We start from the raw sequence: 18892 nt of genomic DNA, 5'->3' as shown, positions 1-18892 counted from the left end.
TGACGTGCCTGACCGGTGACGTCACTGATAGATTTCGTGCCGGCGACTGTCGTGTGGGAACAGAGTCATACTAGAACTATTGATACATATTTTTTTTTAATCCTGTCCGGTGACGTGCCGTGACGGTGACTGATGTGTGTGAGTGCACCCTTATGCACGTTCACAATCGGCAAGTCAGTTTAATTTGAATGAATGAATGAATACTTTATTGCACACACCAGTTGAAAGAAATAAGATACAAACAAATTGCACAATGGGTGAATTTGGTTTAATCACAGAGGTTTAATATTGTACAAATTGCTTGTTGTTTTTCTTAGTCTATGCCTCTAGGCTCTATGGCATATTCCTAAGACATGGTCACCTTGCAGTGAATGTCAAATGTCAGATCATTGATCCGTCAAAATCAAATTTCAAATTTGTAACCGTGATGTTGCCGTGATGTGAAAACGAATTACGAATATCAAAACAAAGTTTACGAAACTATTTGCGTTTATAAATATTGCTTACGATTATAGTGCAAAGATATATCGTAAATAAAAGAAAAGCCTATTTAATTATGACTAACCAGAAACAGTTAAAAATAACAAAGCTTTTTCGTAAAGGCGGTAAGTTATTTTGGTTTTTGAACTTAAATTACTCACCTTTTATTTTAAATCTTTGATTAGTAAGGATATAATTTATTAGCTACCACTACGTATTGCAAATTTATAATAAGTATTTACCTACTTCAGCTACTAAAGTGCCGGAAGATTGTGAAGAAATTCAGCAAACAATACAAGAATTAGAGGAGAAATTACGTTCTAAGCAAGAAGAATTGTTTCAAATACAGCGTCATGCATATAAACGCAAAGCATCTCCACCCAAACCAAAGAAAGATGCGTTCGTGAAACCTCACGTAAGTTACAAAAGTTGCAATAATTTGTGCCTTTTCAGAAATTGATTTATACCTAAATTGGAATATACTAGATTTCCGCCCGCGCTTTCAAAGAAAAACCCGCATAGTTCTCGTTCCTGTGGGATTTCCGGGATAAAAAGCCTATGTGAAAAAACTTATTCTGAGTCTTCAGCTTCAGCTAACTACATACCTACCAAATTTCATTGTAATCGGTTCAGTAGTATTTTCGCGAAAGAGTAATAAAATCCATCCATCCATCATCACAAACTCGTATTTATAATATTTGTAGGATATTCATAGTTACTGAGCTGTAATTAAAGTTGCTCTTATTTTTGTCTTATGCTTATATCTCACAAACATATCAATAAATGTGATTTAAAATCAATATTATAACTTCTGGTTCGTCGGAAAGTTATATACAGTTAGATATATACAATTGAATAGTATACATATTGGATATATTCAATAACACTTTCCCTGTTAAAGCCTACCTCTATTAATTAAAAATGTACATTATAGAAAATAGTATTAAACGCAGCGGTGGAGACGATGAAGCGAAATATAGAACTAATAACACTACTAACTGGTGTGGAGGTCCAGTCGTATGTGATGCATGAACACTGCTGCATTGTGTACCACATGCAACACCTCTCTGAGCATCAGATCAAACACGGATTGAGGATTGAAATGAAATCAGGTAAATTCATATTCAAATACATTTTTTTTTACATTAAAAATGGTTTACATAGATGTTACAAGTTAGTTTCTCAGCATGTTCAGCCTTCATGCAAATTTATTACATATAAAAAAAAATTAAAATGATAAATGTTTTTATCTTTTTTTTTGGTCTTTTTTTTATTTACGGTGTATGTTAAAAAAAGGGAATATTACATTATATTTTTATTATCCATTAAAATTGAAAATACAATTGATTTTTCTTTGCATACATGTTTTAACTACAGGAAAAAGTTTTTTTGAAGTTAAACTTCTTTAGGCGCATTGAGAGTAAAATTTCAAGGTGTCATGGCAATACCATCACATCATGGAGTAAGACGACGATTTTGGTCTCTTTGAAACTTGCCAAAGAAGTTTCACTTCTGACGCATGTGCTCGGCACATACACTCTTTTTTAACACACTGGAGTTATTATATTCCTTATTACAGGAGGCAAAGAAGTAACAAAAAGTTCTCTACCAATGGGATTCAATTTAAATGCAATAATAAAAGATTATGATAATGTCATGATGCCAGATTGTCTGAATGCAATAAAGAAAGCCTTACTCGCATATTATGATAGATTGGAGCAGTATGAAGCATTGAAGGTAATTAATCTTAATCTTAATACTATTATAAAGGCGAAAGTTTGTATGGATGTTTGTTACTCTTTCACGTAAAAACTACTGAACCGATTACAATGAAATTTAGCACACATATAGAGGGTAACTTGGATTAACACATAGGATAGGTTTTATCCAGGAAATCCCACGGGAACGGGAACTATGCGGGTTTTCCTTTGAAAACGCGGGCGAGGCCGCGGGCGGAAATCTAGTAAGTAATTAATATTTGTTTTATAATGGCATGGAAGATTCATACTAATACTAGCTGCGCTTGGTGGTTTCACCTGCGTGGCTCTGCTCCTGTTGTTCTTAGATAAAAGTAAAGATATAATAATTTTATCAGGCTGTTCACATCTGTTACATTGTGTTCATTTGGTTACTTTTTAATATAATTATAAACAAATTCCCAATATTAATTGATATATTAATAAGCTTATAGCTTAAGCTTATAGCTTAAGCTTATAGCTTAATAAGCTTATAGTATATAGCTTTGCTTATATTAATAAGCAAAGCCCTATCTGCCTATTTTACTTAGGTCTTTTAGCAGAGCTTATTAAAAATAATCATTCTTATTAATTTTCAGAATCTACTAACAGTGGACGGTACACTATTCAAGACGCTAGACAGTTCTCACATGGAGATAGCGTTCTTTGCTCAGAGTGATGCTGAGGAGCAAGATGAACAGCTTCCCGTCACTCTTATATTGGACTATAGAGTGTGCGATATTAGACCAAAGAATATATCATTTAAAGAAGGTAAGATGATAACATATTATTTTTTTAGTTTTATACAATTTATGCAACATTATGATGTAGTTTATATTCTGTTGTAAAACTGAGTTTTGAAAATAAATAAATTAAGTTGCTAAAAATATATCAAAATTCTTGAAATTTTCATTGAGTAAGAGGCTTGAATCATTTATAAACTAACGGTCTTACTAATAAAATGCTATTCGCTATGCAATGGATTAGTTATTGCAATAACCTGTCTTGTTTTTATGATTGACATTTCATGTGAGCAAGAGCAGGACACAGCTATGGTAGAAAATGGTAGAAATTTATCCATTGTTTAACTTTTTATTAGTAAGGCCGTAGATGTATATTAGAAATACTTTTTTATCAGTTTAGTTTTAACGAATTGTTTTGTTGTCAGAGTTGTTTATATTATTAATTTTTTTTAGTTTTTACTAGTTATAGATGAATTGAAGAAATGTTATAATTTTATTCAACAAAAAATTAAAATTAGACGAGAAAAAGAAGTTATATTGCCTGGCAAATTTCTTGGTAAAAAAGTAGTAGTAGTAGCATGGTGGGGGAAGTTTGCGCATCAAGTTTTAGTACATTTTTATACGCGCAAGCTTCCCCCACTACGTGAAAAAGTGGTCAAGTTACGTGCCGACAACTTTAATAATTTACACTTGTTTTATCATTGACGTGACAACGTCTTATAATTCGATAGCGCCGGCTGCACGCACGAAAAAACATGACTCATGCGGCGTTACCTCGCTCTGAGGCGTTCCATAGACTTGAAGTGCAAGCGAGAGCGCGGAACGAGCGTCAAAGAAGCACAATCGGACGTTGTCACGTTCAACTATCGTCAGTAAACCGACTTTACAGACAAGCAATTTTTTTTCACAGTCGATCTACCTGAAGGTGTATCGGAAACCCTGAGAGAGCAGTGTATAACTCTTAAGAAGAAACCGCTTCATAGAGCCTTTAAAGATATATTTGTAAATGGCGTTGGTCCTTACAGATTGGTACAACAGGTGTGTTTTTTAATTTATTGGTATAAGCAAGTTTTTTTTTATAGAAGAACAATTATTATAAGTATCATGGCTTTTCTATTTAAGAGTTTTTCGAAATTAGTTCAGTATTCAGTAGTTATCAACATCACAAATAAAGATTAACTATTTTAATTCATTGAAGTTTTGGAAGTTGTTAAATTAACAATATCTAAGGCGCGATTTGTTTCTTATCTGTTTATATACTTACGCTATAATCCACCGAAATCTATCCTAATGTTTCATTTATTTATTACTAGAGGTCCGCCCCGGCTTCGCCCGTGGTACATATTTCGCAATAAAAGGCAGCCTATGTCCTTTCTCGGGTATCAAAATATCTCCATTTCAGTAGTTTAGGCGTGATTGAGTAACAGACAGACAGACAGAGTTACTTTCGCATTTATAATATTAGTATGGATTTGTCATAAAAAACCCGCATAGTTAACGTTAACGTGACATTTCCAAAACCTATCCTATGTCCTTTCTCAGGTCTTAAGCTATCTCCGTACCAAATTTGATTTAAATCCATGCAGTAGTTTTTGAGTTTTCAAATTGCCCTCTAAATTTCAGCTCGGCCCGCGCAGAGAAACGATACAAGTGAGAAACAAAAGATTCCGACCAAATAAACATAATTATAACAACGATGATACTTTCCTACCGGAGGACTGCTCAGATCAAGGCGAAGAAGATTGTGTGGAATGACATAAAATAATGTATATTTAATAATAAAGTATTTTTGAGAATTTTGTGTTTTATTTTTACTTGCAATATGTATGTGTTACACATAAAATAAAATAAAAAAATCGTGTATTTCTTTTTAATTTTTGAAGTGAAACTTCTTTGGCACGATTCAAAGATACCAAAATCTGATGAATGTCAAAATCATACTGTGCTTTCACTCCTATAAACAATCCTATAAAACTATTACACCTGTAACAAGTCACCCTGTATATAACTTGTATACGTAGTATATTATTATTAGTCTGTGATATAACTATAGAATCAGCTTTGTCAGTCTTATAACATTGGAAACATAAAAAAGGAAATATAAATTTGTATTTCGATCAAAAAATAAAATGTAATACTAAAGACTAAAATAGCTCATTTTCGATAACCAAACAACTCGAGCAAGTAGGCACTACATGCTCAAAGCATATATTATATTTTTTACATTTATAGGCGATCTACATTCTACAACATCGAACCCACCCTTTATGTCATTGTAGCACAAAATGATATCGGGTTTTTGAAGAAGAGCCTCGAGACTATTTTCTTCGGGCGCTTTCAATTTATGCGTTTCTTGTCGGCCGTCTTTTCAGTGCGGCGCCGCGAGCGTTCGCGGTACCGGCGCCGCACTGTTGCCGCACCGCAGCCGGCCGACAACAAACGCATAAACTGAAAGCGCCATTATTTCGTACATTTTAGAGCGTATATTACTGTGGTGTATTACTAAGGTAAGGTTTTAGTTTTTAAACTTTATTTTTATTTAACTTAGTTATTTTGAAGTTTTGAGTATTATTTGAATTCATGTTAGGTGTTTACATATTTGAAATGTACTACGAAAGCTCTTTCATTTGATACCCCACACAACCTTTTTAAATTCTTTACTTTATTTCCCATAGAGGGCGCTGTAGACTAGTCAATTTAACGTCATACAATCTATGGGCGTATTCAGAAAGAAAGCTTGAAACTTATAAGCGCTTATCGGTGCTTGTCAGCGCTGGTAACCCGCGCAGGAAAATATATGAACATGACAAGCGGGCGTATTCAGAAAGAAAGCTTGAAACACCGACAAGTTCCAACAAGTTTCAACAAACTTGTCGGCGCCGATCAGCGCTTATAAGCGCATGTTCATATATTTTCCTGCGCGGGTTACCAGCGCTTATAAGTTTCAAGCTTTCTTTCTGAATACGCCCTATAACCAGCGAGCATATAGTTATCTAGCGGACGATAAAGAGGATTCTAACGAAACCTTATTTGTCTAATTATAGTTTAGAAATTATGGGAACAGATGAACATCTGTTCTGATTACTACTGTACTGTCTGATTTACTACTGTACCAAAGAGGTTGCTCTGTATGCAGCTTACTTATGTTAAAAACACCGATACTGACCGATACTATAAATGTATCTATGAAAAAGTATTTTCGAAACATAGAGGTATAAATGTATATCACATGTATATGTAAGGCGTGCACAATGCACTAAAACTTGGTTATTGGAATAAAACACACGAATTATTAATAATAATTTTATTTCAAATAGAAAATGAATTTTTACAACACTTCCTAGCTATCATACATACGATTCATAAAACGTGGCAGTAAATACAATTTATTTCTATAACTTCAAACAAATCAATATTCTATTGTCGATTATCGTTCAATAAAAAAATAAAAAATAAAACATTGCCATAATTTGCACCTACAATATGCCCTAATCGTCTAATTTTTGTGCGCAGTCGATTTTATTTAATTATAATTTCGAACACTAGATTTATGATTGCGATAAAATCTTATATTTACTTAGACCTTTATTTCATAGAGTATAAAGGTTATTTTAGTGACATTTTTGTGACAAAATTTAGCTTTAAGAGAGCTACAAATATTAAATAAATTTCCAGATATCTCCATTTTACTACCGGAGTCTGGAATGCTTCGAACATTTTTTCAACATCACTAGATTTACTTAGACATACAAAATAAAAATAATTTTAATTGTTAATAAAATAAAATTTAGACATTTTCTCTAGCAATGTTAAAGGTAACACTATTGATACCAATTTAGGTAACAATTTTCTAACGATCAAGACCCCTAACAAACTATTTGAACACTAAAAATACTAGCACAGATATACTTAAAAAAAAACTGAATTTTTTTTTTACAAAATCTCATATATGAAATAAATAAATTTGCGACAATTTTGAACTAGAACAGATTTTATAACGTATACATTGGGCTTGATCGAATATTTTTTAATCAAACACCACGGTTAGGTAAAGGCTTCACTTTGTAGATACGGACAAGCCAATGTTCTGTTGTGTATGCTTCTTCTAGTACTTCTAGGTTGAAATCTTTGTTCCCGATTTCAGCACCGCGCACTCGATCGAAGCCTGGTGGCCGACCTATAGGAAAAAGAGACTTGATTAAAATTTCCAATTTTATTGTATAGTTTTTAATTTTTATTTATGTGTTTGTTCTGTATTATATATGATACTAGCGGCCCGCCCCGGCTTCGCCCGTGGTACATATGAAAAATAGATGTTGGCCGATTCTCAGACTTACCCGATATGCACAGAAAATTTCATGAGAATCGGTCCACCCGTTTCGGAGGAGTATGCAGACTAACATTGTGACACGAGAATTTTATATATAAGATTATTTTATATCGTCTATGGAAATAAAAAATAAAAAGAATATTTTCAGAAAGATTTTCATGAAAGGATGACTTAATCTGTCGAATAAATAGAGTGATTATGATTTTTTGTGTTGCATACAAAAAAAACGCAAATGTAACATACGAATATGAGTTTTGTAATTTTTATTTTTAAAGCATTTTTTTTATCTTTGTAAAGCTTTGTAAAATGACGTGGTTTCGAATCCCGCCAAAAGATAGATTTTGTTATTGCATAAATTTTCAATCATAATATTTTACCCGCACAATACTGACCACGCTAGGCTATCAAGCACAAGAGAAGACTGTACAATAAAAAAAAATTAAATTTATTAGCAACTTCAAATATAACATTACAATATTGCTCTGCCTTCTGAACTAGGTAATTACCTGTATCTCAGAAGGCAGTACCTTCCCTTACAAATTCCATATATTACATTATATTTGGCAAGTGTGACAATACACTTATAAACATCATAGAAATTTAACTATACACATAATACGACATATATGTTCAAAAGCACTTACCACCCTCCGTATAAACGAGGCCGAACTTATAATAGCTCATCTTGTACATGAGACAATTAAGTAGTGTGTGCGACCCGTCGCCGTCCACTCTGAACTCCCCGCTCGGTGTGTAGTAGTCTGCCTCGCGGATGTGTGCGCCGCGGGGCGTACTGCCGCCGATACGCACCATCCAGAGGAACTTGTTTATGTCTGTGGATGTTTGGATGTGTACAATAAGTGCGAAAAATCTTATCTCATAATCTAAAATATAGGTAAAAAAAAAGACGGGTTGCACTCTGGGAGTGCCGGCAGAAGTCAAAACTTGATTATTAACGTTGAGCATGTTTTATATCCATCCGTCTTACGCTTTTTCGATCAGGTCACGTGTCCTGAGTCCTGACGCGAGTTTAAGATTTTATACCCAACGCCGCTAAAGAAGTTTTCACTTCAAGAATTCGCAGGTCGTTAACCAAGGGGAGGGACTAACTAAAAATTATTTCTATACCAGTTATGTGTATGGTGGATGTAGGTATAGTATGTTGCTAAATAATAACGATAGGTGGTGTATAAAGTGTGAGATAGTGTATTGAAAGGGAGGGTATAATAGATGTAGTAGTCCGCTTCGCGGATGTGCGCACCGCGGGGGGTGCTGCCGCCGATACGCACCATCCAGAGGAACTTGTTGATATCTATGTATTATAAATAATTGGACATTATTTATTAAACTACGCTTAAATATAGAAGGCTTTCGTAGAAAATATGACAAATTTTAAAGCGGCGAAAATTTTTTGCATTACGTAAATTTAGGAGGGAGAGGGGGGGGGGGGGGGAATCTAACTATATGTATGAATGGTGGATGTTGAATGATGTATGTTGCTAAATTGATTATATATTCAAAAATCTAACAAACAATTCATTCTAGTGGATTATGTACCTTATATCCTTGTTTTTTCTTGGTTTAATAGTGTGGTATAGTTGTCGGCACTAACTTGGCCACTTTTTAGCGTGGTGGGGGAAGCTTGCGCATATAAAAATGTACTAAAACTTGATGCGCAAACTTCCGCGCTACTTTTTTGCCAAGAAGTTTGCCGGGCAATATATTTGAAAAAAGGTTTTCTTTCTTTCTTTCATCACTTACCATCCGAAGAATATCCGACCAGACCGCCAAATATCACCAGAACGTAATCCACGTCTAATTCTTGCATGATTTCATACGCTTTCTCCTCTGTAGACGCCATAGCCTGGCCCACTCGAGATATATGCGTGTTATTCCAAGTATTATTATCGACTATGACCGTTCTGTTCGCCATCGCTGTTATTTGGTAGCCGTAGTCCCACCAGGACATCACTTTTGCGTCCTGGAATTATGGATATTAGAATGGTAGTTAGTTTAGTGGTAGCAGTGGCGTGCATTCCATAAAGACATAAAGACACTGCCTACCCTACCATTTACCAAACTCTGATCAATATTTAATATCATAAATGAAATTCACAGCGTCATTAAATTTTATTAATTGCGCAATGTAGTTATGAAATAAAAATATATTTCAAATATATTTTAGATCCATCTATCGGTATTTTGGTAGCATTATTATCTAATTTCTATAACACCGGCTCGGCTCAAGTCACTATTCATGCGCTGCACTAGCGCCGCCACAGGACCCAGTACGTCACGGGACGGCAAAGACACAAACTATCCGTGTCTAAGTTTTTATATGTGTGCTCTGCGTGTCTACGCATATTTTATATGTGTGCGTGCCTATAAACACGGCACACTGATGTAATAAAACCACGCACACAAGGTAGGCAGTGTCTTTTTACGAAGATATACGAATTAGGTACGAACCGAATTCGGAACTACATCGAAAGTCGAAACTGAAGTTGAATATGCGACCAATTTAAGAAGTGTGATAATGTATACAATTTTGTAGCGGTAAAGACCATCTGCAAATAGTATCATTATTCGTTTGTTTTGTTTTGGAAATAACAAACGTTTACTTTGAGGTTAAATTTGTTTTTTGAGAAAATTAATAATGTTTACTACGACAATTTGCAAGTGAAGTGTTTTGAGAGTAACTAAATAGATTATGTATATCATCAGTGTATTTTGTAAGATAATAAGGCATACCTAATTTAACGAAAAATTCTTATTTTTGTTTTATGAATAAACTTTTAACAAACAGAGAGTGATAGGAAAAAGGCCGATCTATAAATGGATCTATACCGGAATTTGTAATACACAAAGGTAAAGTTAATCATTAATTACATAATATAGAATACTAGTTAGGATATCATACCTACTTTGACAATTATTTTATAGATAACTAGCGGTCCGCCCCGGCTTCGCCCGTGGTACATATTTACGTTTTTTCTACATAAAAACCACCCTCGTACTTCAAGGAATATAATAAAAAAAGAATTATCGAAATCGGTTCAGCCGTTCTCGAGTTATGCGCTTACCAACACATTTTGCGATTCATTTTTATATATAAGACAAGAAGAAGAAGAAGATATGACCTATGTTCGTGATATGTTTTCCATTATTTTGCGGAAATACTAGTATCTCCAATCAAATATCAGTACTGCAATATGAAATATTAGTTTTTATGACTTATTATCATTGCAATATTTCTGCCTACCCTGTCCAAAAACTCTGTGCACGCCCCTGAGTGGTAGTAAGTAATATTGAAAATATATGTTTGTAAAAAAACACAAAAAAGTAAAAACATGACATTTTTATAAGCTTACAAATAAAAAGTCTGATAAAAATTCAATCTTCCAACAAAATTCTACTTAACACTTTTTGAAGTGAAACTTCTATAGGCTGAGAGTAAAATTTCAAGGTAGCATGGCGACGATTTTGGTATCTTCAAATCTTGCCAAAGAAGTTTCACTTCTGACACGTGTTCAACACACACACTTTTTTTTAATACAACAAAAAGCTCACCTGCGGGGTATTCATCTTGAGCCAAGTGTACGCCTCTCTAAAGTCATCGAATATAATTCTAGCGCCATCATGCGCACGCGCAGACAGCACTATAGACGGGGAGGAGTACGCTTCTGACGTCACCCACGTGCAGTGGAACACGTAGGACACGAGCAGACAACCGAGCACACATACAAACACGCCTCCGACCTGGTAAATTGACAAAAATGTGAATAAATTGTCAAATTTCTTCAGTTTCATGTAAAAACTTGTATTATTTTCCTTCATAGTTCATAAAAATTTAATATAACATGTATAAACTTGTTAAAATCATTGTATATTTTATGTTAATCTAAATTTAAATGGAAAATAGTTATCCTTGCATAATAGTGGTAATAAATTCAAAACAATCTAGTACTAAAAATACACAAAAAATGATTAACTATTAAATTTTTAAAGAATTCTATCTACACATTTTTATATACCTATCTGTTAATCATTTTATAAAGCACAGTATTGCTCGTTTTGTACATACATTAAAAAGACCAAAAAATTCACCCACCTCCGACCTGAACACCAAATTGTTTTCATGCTTCTTCTTCTTATCGTGCTTTTCGACTTTCGGCTCTATGTCCTTAACGTGAAGGCTCAATAAGCTCGAAGCGGCTATACCAGAGACTATACACATTACTGGAGCTAGGACCAGCATAAGACGAACCATGACACCCTGAAAAATAGTATTTATATGAGTTCTAGGTATATTGGTGTTGGTTTTTTAGGTTATAAGTTGGTTGGTCAGCGATCAAAGTGTAAAGATCATTGTGCAGAGTTGACGGAGATACTCGACGTTCACTCTACGCACTCTAGCTTCGCTTTTTCATCATTGTATAGTTTTTTTGGGTTAGTTTTGCGAAAATATTATAAAAAATCATACTTGTTCATACAAAAAACGATCAATAATAAAATAGACATTATATTCTTAATGTAATGATATTTTTTTATTGGTGGATTAAATGTCTTTATGCTTTTAAACTTTACAAACAGCACACAGTGTACCTTAGTACAAACCTCTTTGCTTTTAATTTTAATTTAACCAGTCAAAATCGTAACAAACGTGTGCAGTGATCTAAGAGACCAAAAATGAACACAACAAACATTTTCTCTAATAATAATTTAAGTTTTCCTAGACGTGAAAAAAAAATAGAATACAGATAACTTACAACAAACATTTTAAAATCACTATCAAATGCAATTTTTTAAACTACCCACCACTAAATACATCAAACTAAATAAAAAAAAATACACTCACCGCAAAATAAATACTCAGCACACCATACAGAATAATGAATATATTAGCATCGGTAAGCCTTGTGAAACAGAAGTACAGTCCTGCGGGGAACAAGAACACGAGCACTTGCAGGTCGAAGTAGAATGATGACCAGGATGTAGGCTGGTGCTCGCTTACCGAGGCTGAAATTAACACAAATGTGTTATGTATAATTCATGAATTTGATATTTTTGGTTTTATGACATTCAAATGCTTTATAAATATAAATTTATAAAGAATAGAAAAAATTCGATCATTCAGGCATCTGCCCCGGATTGGCGTGAAAGGATGCAGGTTTGAGTCCCGCCTCGTGATCGAATTTTTTCTATTCTTTATAAATGTGTTATTTTTATCATAATCATAACTCAAATATTTGTTTAATAAGCACTTTTGCCACAGGTTTGAAAAGCAGTTTCTACAGAGAGGAGTGTAGCTATTTTAAAATAATGTCAATAGCCCGTATAATCATCACAAAGTAAAGTAAAAATACCCAAATCAACTGACCAATAATGGGAATGTGATTCTTAGCGTATGAAGGGTCGAGCAGCGAATAGAACCTTCCAGTCCAGGGTGAAATTTTACCTGCAAAAAGAAATTCATCATATTTTATCAAAATGCGATTATCTATAACTGAACTTTTAGATGGATAGGCATCTATTAGGTCAGCATGCTCCATCCTAGACCATGCTTATCGCTTTCCATCAGGCGAAGCGATGGTCAAATGCTTGCCTAATCTTGAATAAAAAAAAAAAAAATGGAAAGAAAGATTCTCTTTCTTTCCATTACCATTTACTGCATTTGATATTTTTTGGTTTTATGGCATTCAAATGCTTTATAAATATACAAGTCAATAACTGCGTTAAAAACAACCGACTTCAAACTTGCACTTGCAACATTTACAAATACAGACAAAAATGCTCATAAAATAAAAACTACTGGGCCTATCCGAATAAATTTTTTATGGGACCAATTCGACACCATCCCGCATCGAACAAAAAAAGAATCACGTAAATCGGTTCAGAAACCGCGGAGTAATCGGTGTACATACATAAAAAAAAAAAAAAAAAACATACCGGCCGAATTGATAACCTCCTCCTTTTTTTTGAAGTCGGTTAATAAATTTTCTATGAACAGAAAAAATTCGAACACGAAGCGGGATTCGAACCCGCGTCTTGCGCCAATCCGGGGCGACGCCTTAACCAACTCTTAAAAATGTATAAGAATGCATTTATTTCAACCAAAACACTTAAAATGAAAGAAAAAAAAATTGGCAAAAGCTGCAAAATATGCATATTATGACATTTAATTTTTTTATGCATAAGTATCGCATATAAACATACAAACATAAATCATAATAAAACTCACCAGTCACAGTCAACACGACGACAGCAGTGCCCAAAGTAGCGAGCAAAGTAGTGAGCAAAGCTTTGAACAGCACTTCAAAGTTCTGCGGAGAGAGGCGAGAACGGAGGTAGTCCGTGAACGCGTATAGCTGGCATAGACCGAACGTGCCTAGAGCCTGGAAAAATAGAGTTAATATGTTATATGTTGAATAATTGCTGAATAAGCCATTTATTTAAAAGCCTAGGCTGTTTATTAAATGCTGTTTTTTTTTCACTGCTTGATTATAGTTATGGTATTTTTATTGAGCTATTGATATAATTGCTAAAAACTGATAGTATGAAATAATATACGCAGCATGTATTGTGACAACTGTAGACATGAATTCATTTTTGTGCTACAATTAAATAGAATTTATCAGTTTCAATAATAAAAAGCAAAATAATTGTTAAAAAAGTTTCTATTTTATAGATGGACTAAAATTTATTCTTACAATTTATTTATCCTTTATTGTAAAATAGATCTTATACAATAAGGAAGAAAAATATAAAAGCGAAAAGGCAGCTATTCGTCCAATTTGTGTTTTTTTTTTCCTTTTTAAACCACCAAAAATAGCACCAAGCCCAACTCACCAACATATGCTCCGAGCTCTGCACCGGTTGGAATCCAACGAACGATATCTGCATGGACAGTATCGTGCCGACGCAGTACAGCGTGCTGTACGCTACGTACACTCGTGCAGAGAAGCTCCCTAGCAGTACCAAACCCAACTCACCAACATATGCTCCGAGCTCTGCACCGGTTGGAATCCAACGAACGATATCTGCATGGACAGTATCGTGCCGACGCAGTACAGCGTGCTGTACGCTACGTACACTCGTGCAGAGAAGCTCCCTAGCAGTACCAAACCCAACTCACCAACATATGCTCCGAGCTCTGCACCGGTTGGAATCCAACGAACGATATCTGCATGGACAGTATCGTGCCGACGCAGTAGTACAGCGTGCTGTACGCTACGTACACTCGTGCAGAGAAGCTCCCTAGCAGTACCAAACCCAACTCACCAACATATGCTCCGAGCTCTGCACCGGTTGGAATCCAACGAACGATATCTGCATGGACAGTATCGTGCCGACGCAGTACAGCGTGCTGTACGCTACGTACACTCGTGCAGAGAAGCTCCCTAGCAGTACCAAACCCAACTCACCAACATATGCTCCGAGCTCTGTACCGGTTGGAATCCAACGAACGATATCTGCATGGACAGTATCGTGCCGACGCAGTACAGCGTGCTGTACGCTACGTACACTCGTGCAGAGAAGCTCCCTAGCAGTACCAAACCCAACTCACCAACATATGCTCCGAGCTCTGCACCGGTTGGAATCCAACGAACGATATCTGCATGGACAGTATCGTGCCGACGCAGTACAGCGTGCTGTACGCTACGTACACTCGTGCAGAGAAGCGGCCGAGCAGTATGAGCGCGAGCACGTGGAGCGGTATCAGGTTGATTAGGAATACGTAACCTCCCCATGATGATACCTGCAAATATGTAACCGTTTTAATTTTTGATGTGAATTGTAATAATAATAGTATTAACCAATTTTTAACTAAGATTTTATGTATATGTATTATTCATATTGAAACAAAAAAGGAATGGGAAATTTTTAATACAGTCATACCGGGGCTATAGACGCAGGTTCGAATCTCGCCTTGTGATTGAGTTTTGCGATTTTTAGAGCATTTGACTGACATGAAATCAAATATTAAATACAAATAGGAAAAAAAACTAGCATTTAATATTAAAGTTCTTCATAAACTAATTTTGATGTATCTTTCATCTAAGGATATTTTAATAATGTAATATGTAAGACTTTATAAGATTTCTGTACGAAAGTGCAAAAACTAAAAAGTCAATTTGACTCACTAGTGTGAAACTTTCATCTTCTTGATATATGATTGACTTTGCAGTCCTTACATATTGATGTAAAGATTGGACCATAATGGTCAACATAGTCAATCAATTTGCATCAATAATATTGAAAATTAAGTATCAATACACTTTTTTAATTACTATGACTATGCCTATGCCTTCATTTAGAATATAAATAATAGCAATTACATAAATTTTACACAATAATAATTCATCATCATCTTCATCTTTATCTCCATTCTAAAAAAACCATTGACACTTAAAAATATTCCTAATCTATACTAATATTATAAAGCTGAAGAGTTTGTTTGTTTGTTTGTTTGTTTGAACGCGCTAATCTCGGGAACTACTGGTCCGATTTGAAAAATTCTTTCGATGTTAGATAGCCCATTTATCGAGGAAGGTTATAGGCTATATATCATCACGCTACGACCAACAGGGGTGGAGCCACGGGGGTGAAACCGCGCGGAGCAGCTAGTTCTATATATACCTACATAATTAGTAGCATTAAGAAGTCCTTACCATGTAGAAATAAGCAAGAGCTGTCATAGTAGCCCACAAAATAGTCCCTGTATTGACAGCCTTGATCCAAAAGTAGTATGTTAACAACATGCAGAATATAGCGATCCCTTCATTGTCATAACTGCCAGCGACCGAACGACTTATGTACCCAGGCACTATGGCTATCATAGACGCCGCTACGAGGCCTGCACCTTCTCCCTAAAACAGTAAAATATAAGAATATAATAACACTGATAAATGGTAAAAAAAAGGAATAGTTAATGTGCTTTTATCAGCTCTATTTCCAAAAATAATTTTTACTTTTGAAAACACTAACCGCATGAAATTAAGATTATTAACAAAACAAGTTATTTTCCTTAATTTGTTTCCCATCTTTCATCTTTCTCTTATGGTGGTTATTTTATTGAAATTAGAAATTGGAACAGTATGTATATTGTTGAGTATATGTCTATTAATTTATCAAACTTCCAAATCAATCTTTATGGAACGATAAGATAATCTGTAGATATTTTTTATCTGTAATCTATACTAATATTATAAAGCTGAAGAGTTTGTTTGTTTGAACGCGCTAATCTCGGGAACTACTGGTCCGATTTGAAAAATTCTTTCGGTGTTAGATAGCTCATTTATCGAGGAAGGCTATAGGCTATATACCATCACGCTACGACCAACAGGAGAGGAGCCACGGGGGTGAAACCGCGCGGAGTGGCTAGTAACATTATAAAACAATTAGTGTTTTACCTTAAGTTCCTTAGTCAACAAGTATGTCACAATTGTTGTGAGTGACGAAAAGAATGGTGCAAGAAACACACAGACGTTTCGAATATCAATGGTGATATTCAGAAATTGCATAATGTTGTATAGTGTAGCTGATGTCACCATCAGGCCAGGGTAGATGGTTCCTATGAAAGAAATTTAGTATAAATACAGATAAAACGCATCTATTAAAGACATATATTTATCATACAAATAATTTATATGTTCTATAACACACAATAAAACTGGTTTAATATGTAAAAGTATGCAAATCTTGGTATCTGAGTTCAACTCAAATAAGTTTGTTATCAAAAAGCAAAGCATTTTTTGGTCCCAAACATGTAATAATGGGAAACAATGATAGATATGAAATTAGGGTATTGCAGACCTTTTATTCCTTCCAAAAATAATAATATTTCTTATGAATAACAATTTCTAACAGTTTCACCAAAATGCGGTTCTTTCTGTTTTATAAAAATAGAAAATAACGAGGATACATACCACCAATAATTCTTCCTAGTGGATACCATGCTCTGTCATCAAACCAGTTGTGGAAATTATAAAATCCTTCCTCGGTTAGATATCTAGTTGTTCTATAATTAAAGTATGGGTCGAACTCGTGGATAACGCTTTCAAACCGTAACACCGAAAACAACCGCGTTGCAAACGCTACAAAAACAATATTATATTAAAAAATATTTCAATGGACTCACAATTATTATAAAATGTAAATATAGCAATCGTATTCATCAAATATCGTGCATAAAATGTTATTTTTATTTTGTTTAGAGATATTTATCATTAATTAAATAGATAACGCGGCTTCGGAAGACCACGTAAGTGTTATACACAAGCGACATAAATATTTAATTATAACTAAATATGTACGAAAACTTATGTATTTTTTTTCGATTATTATGGTCAGACATAGTTAAATTTACTCACATAATATCGCTGCCATTGATAAAACAGCTAATTTTATAAATGTAAGTTGTTTATCGGAAGATAGATGCGGCATTTTTGCCTTGCTTTGCACGTCCGCAGTCATCTTGGACTGGATTTTTTATTATTGATTTCTTACAATTAACACATATATGCTATGAATACTTTAATTTAGAGAGATGATTAAAATATTTTCACCGGCAACCTATCCTAAAATTAAAAAGGCCGACGCAAGCAGGCATGCAAGAGTTTACGATTTGACGTACGCGGTACGGTCATGACATTGACATTACACCAATGGCGTGGCAATTGGTAGGAAAAGTTACCATTAAAAAAAACAATTAATGCACTTAGTACACCATTCTAAATTGAGATTTTAGTAACCGTTAGTAATATTATTAATTGTTGGAAAAAAATTTATAGCTTTCGTTTCATTGTAGTTTTTTCGAAATAATCAAAGTTAATTCAAATTGTGTTAAAAAAAATAATATAAGTATGGATGAAGGTACAAACATTGACTTTTTTTATATTTCACATTTAAAATGTGAATACATTTCATTTTAGAATTCGAATCTACAAACTAATTTGTTTACAGGAATATACTTGCATTTTATTATATACTTGATGCATTTGAAAACTAATTCACGTTCCAATTAAGCATCAGCATAATTCAGCATTGTGCGCCACTGAGTCACATTATGCTCTGTAATTGGAAAACTACCACTGTTATCACAACAAGGAATCTGAAATCATAATACTTTTCTTAATGTCACAGATTACGCCCTATAATTTTTTTTAAATAGGAAGTATTAGACTTCCTCATAATGTATAAGTATTTTGCTTCTGAATTAACAATAGCACGAAATTTTATTGTGTGTAGAATAAAAAGATTTTGAATGAATTATTGTAAATAATTTCTGAAACATTCATGATCTTCATTATTTGACTTAGGAACTCAATTTAGGATGGTGTAATAAATGCTTATGGGAAAACAATCAGCTGTCGGGACTCGAGCGCAATTAAAACGTCAAGGCAGAAACGTCAAACGTCAAACCATACGTCACGTCTGATCTTCATTCTTCCTCCGTTCCTCGGTCCTCCCAATCACAGAACAAATATACTTGCTCCCAATCCCCACTGTTTTACAATTACCTACCAATTATTTATCTCGATTCTTGATTCTTGATTCTTGTCTAGTCCCTTGCTTCTCAACATTTTACGAATAAAAATATA

The 18892-nt window shown here is 34.3% G+C and overlaps 2 protein-coding genes across 2 annotated transcripts; one reads left to right on the top strand and one right to left on the bottom strand.

Moving 5' to 3' along the window:
* Positions 1 to 405: 405 nt before the first annotated feature.
* LOC149490028 (uncharacterized) lies at positions 406 to 4720 on the top strand. The gene is made up of 7 exons (XM_089714849.1): positions 406 to 605; positions 732 to 895; positions 1415 to 1592; positions 2060 to 2217; positions 2816 to 2987; positions 3870 to 3997; positions 4583 to 4720. The coding sequence occupies exons 1-7, from the start codon at positions 557 to 559 to the stop codon at positions 4712 to 4714; spliced, it is 981 nt and encodes a 326-aa protein (XP_089570975.1). The 5' UTR covers positions 406 to 556; the 3' UTR covers positions 4715 to 4720.
* A 2185-nt stretch (positions 4721 to 6905) lies between these two features.
* On the bottom strand, positions 6906 to 17941 carry Stt3A (catalytic subunit 3A of the oligosaccharyltransferase complex). The gene is made up of 13 exons (XM_089714850.1): positions 17663 to 17941; positions 17219 to 17386; positions 16703 to 16863; positions 15962 to 16159; positions 14857 to 15048; positions 13531 to 13684; positions 12670 to 12747; positions 12148 to 12308; positions 11401 to 11565; positions 10860 to 11048; positions 9051 to 9270; positions 7934 to 8122; positions 6906 to 7136 (listed from the first exon to the last, which is right to left on the bottom strand). The coding sequence occupies exons 1-13, from the start codon at positions 17763 to 17765 to the stop codon at positions 6991 to 6993; spliced, it is 2124 nt and encodes a 707-aa protein (XP_089570976.1). The 5' UTR covers positions 17766 to 17941; the 3' UTR covers positions 6906 to 6990.
* Positions 17942 to 18892: the final 951 nt, after the last annotated feature.

This window comes from Colias philodice, chromosome 3 (assembly GCF_061535455.1).
Source record: "Colias philodice isolate Cphi_HAF_F1 chromosome 3, ilColPhil1 Martin Lab GWU primary, whole genome shotgun sequence".
Classification (NCBI taxonomy): Eukaryota; Metazoa; Arthropoda; class Insecta; order Lepidoptera; family Pieridae; genus Colias; species Colias philodice.
This window is presented reverse-complemented; position numbering and strand designations above follow the sequence as displayed.

Excerpts from the sequence above, each read along its gene's own strand:
- Stt3A (XM_089714850.1), bottom strand. The coding sequence starts at position 17,765 with ATGACTGCGGACGTGCAAAGCAAGGCAAAAATGCCGCATCTATCTTCC. Across the intron at positions 17,387-17,662 it reads ATCAATGGCAGCGATATTAT|CGTTTGCAACGCGGTTGTTT; the intron begins GTGAGTAAATTT and ends TTGTTTTTGTAG. Across the intron at positions 16,160-16,702 it reads TGTTGACTAAGGAACTTAAG|GGAGAAGGTGCAGGCCTCGT; the intron begins GTAAAACACTAA and ends TTACTGTTTTAG.
- LOC149490028 (XM_089714849.1), top strand. The coding sequence starts at position 557 with ATGACTAACCAGAAACAGTTAAAAATAACAAAGCTTTTTCGTAAAGGC. Across the intron at positions 896-1,414 it reads ATGCGTTCGTGAAACCTCAC|AAAATAGTATTAAACGCAGC; the intron begins GTAAGTTACAAA and ends TGTACATTATAG. Across the intron at positions 2,988-3,869 it reads GAATATATCATTTAAAGAAG|TCGATCTACCTGAAGGTGTA; the intron begins GTAAGATGATAA and ends TTTTTTTCACAG.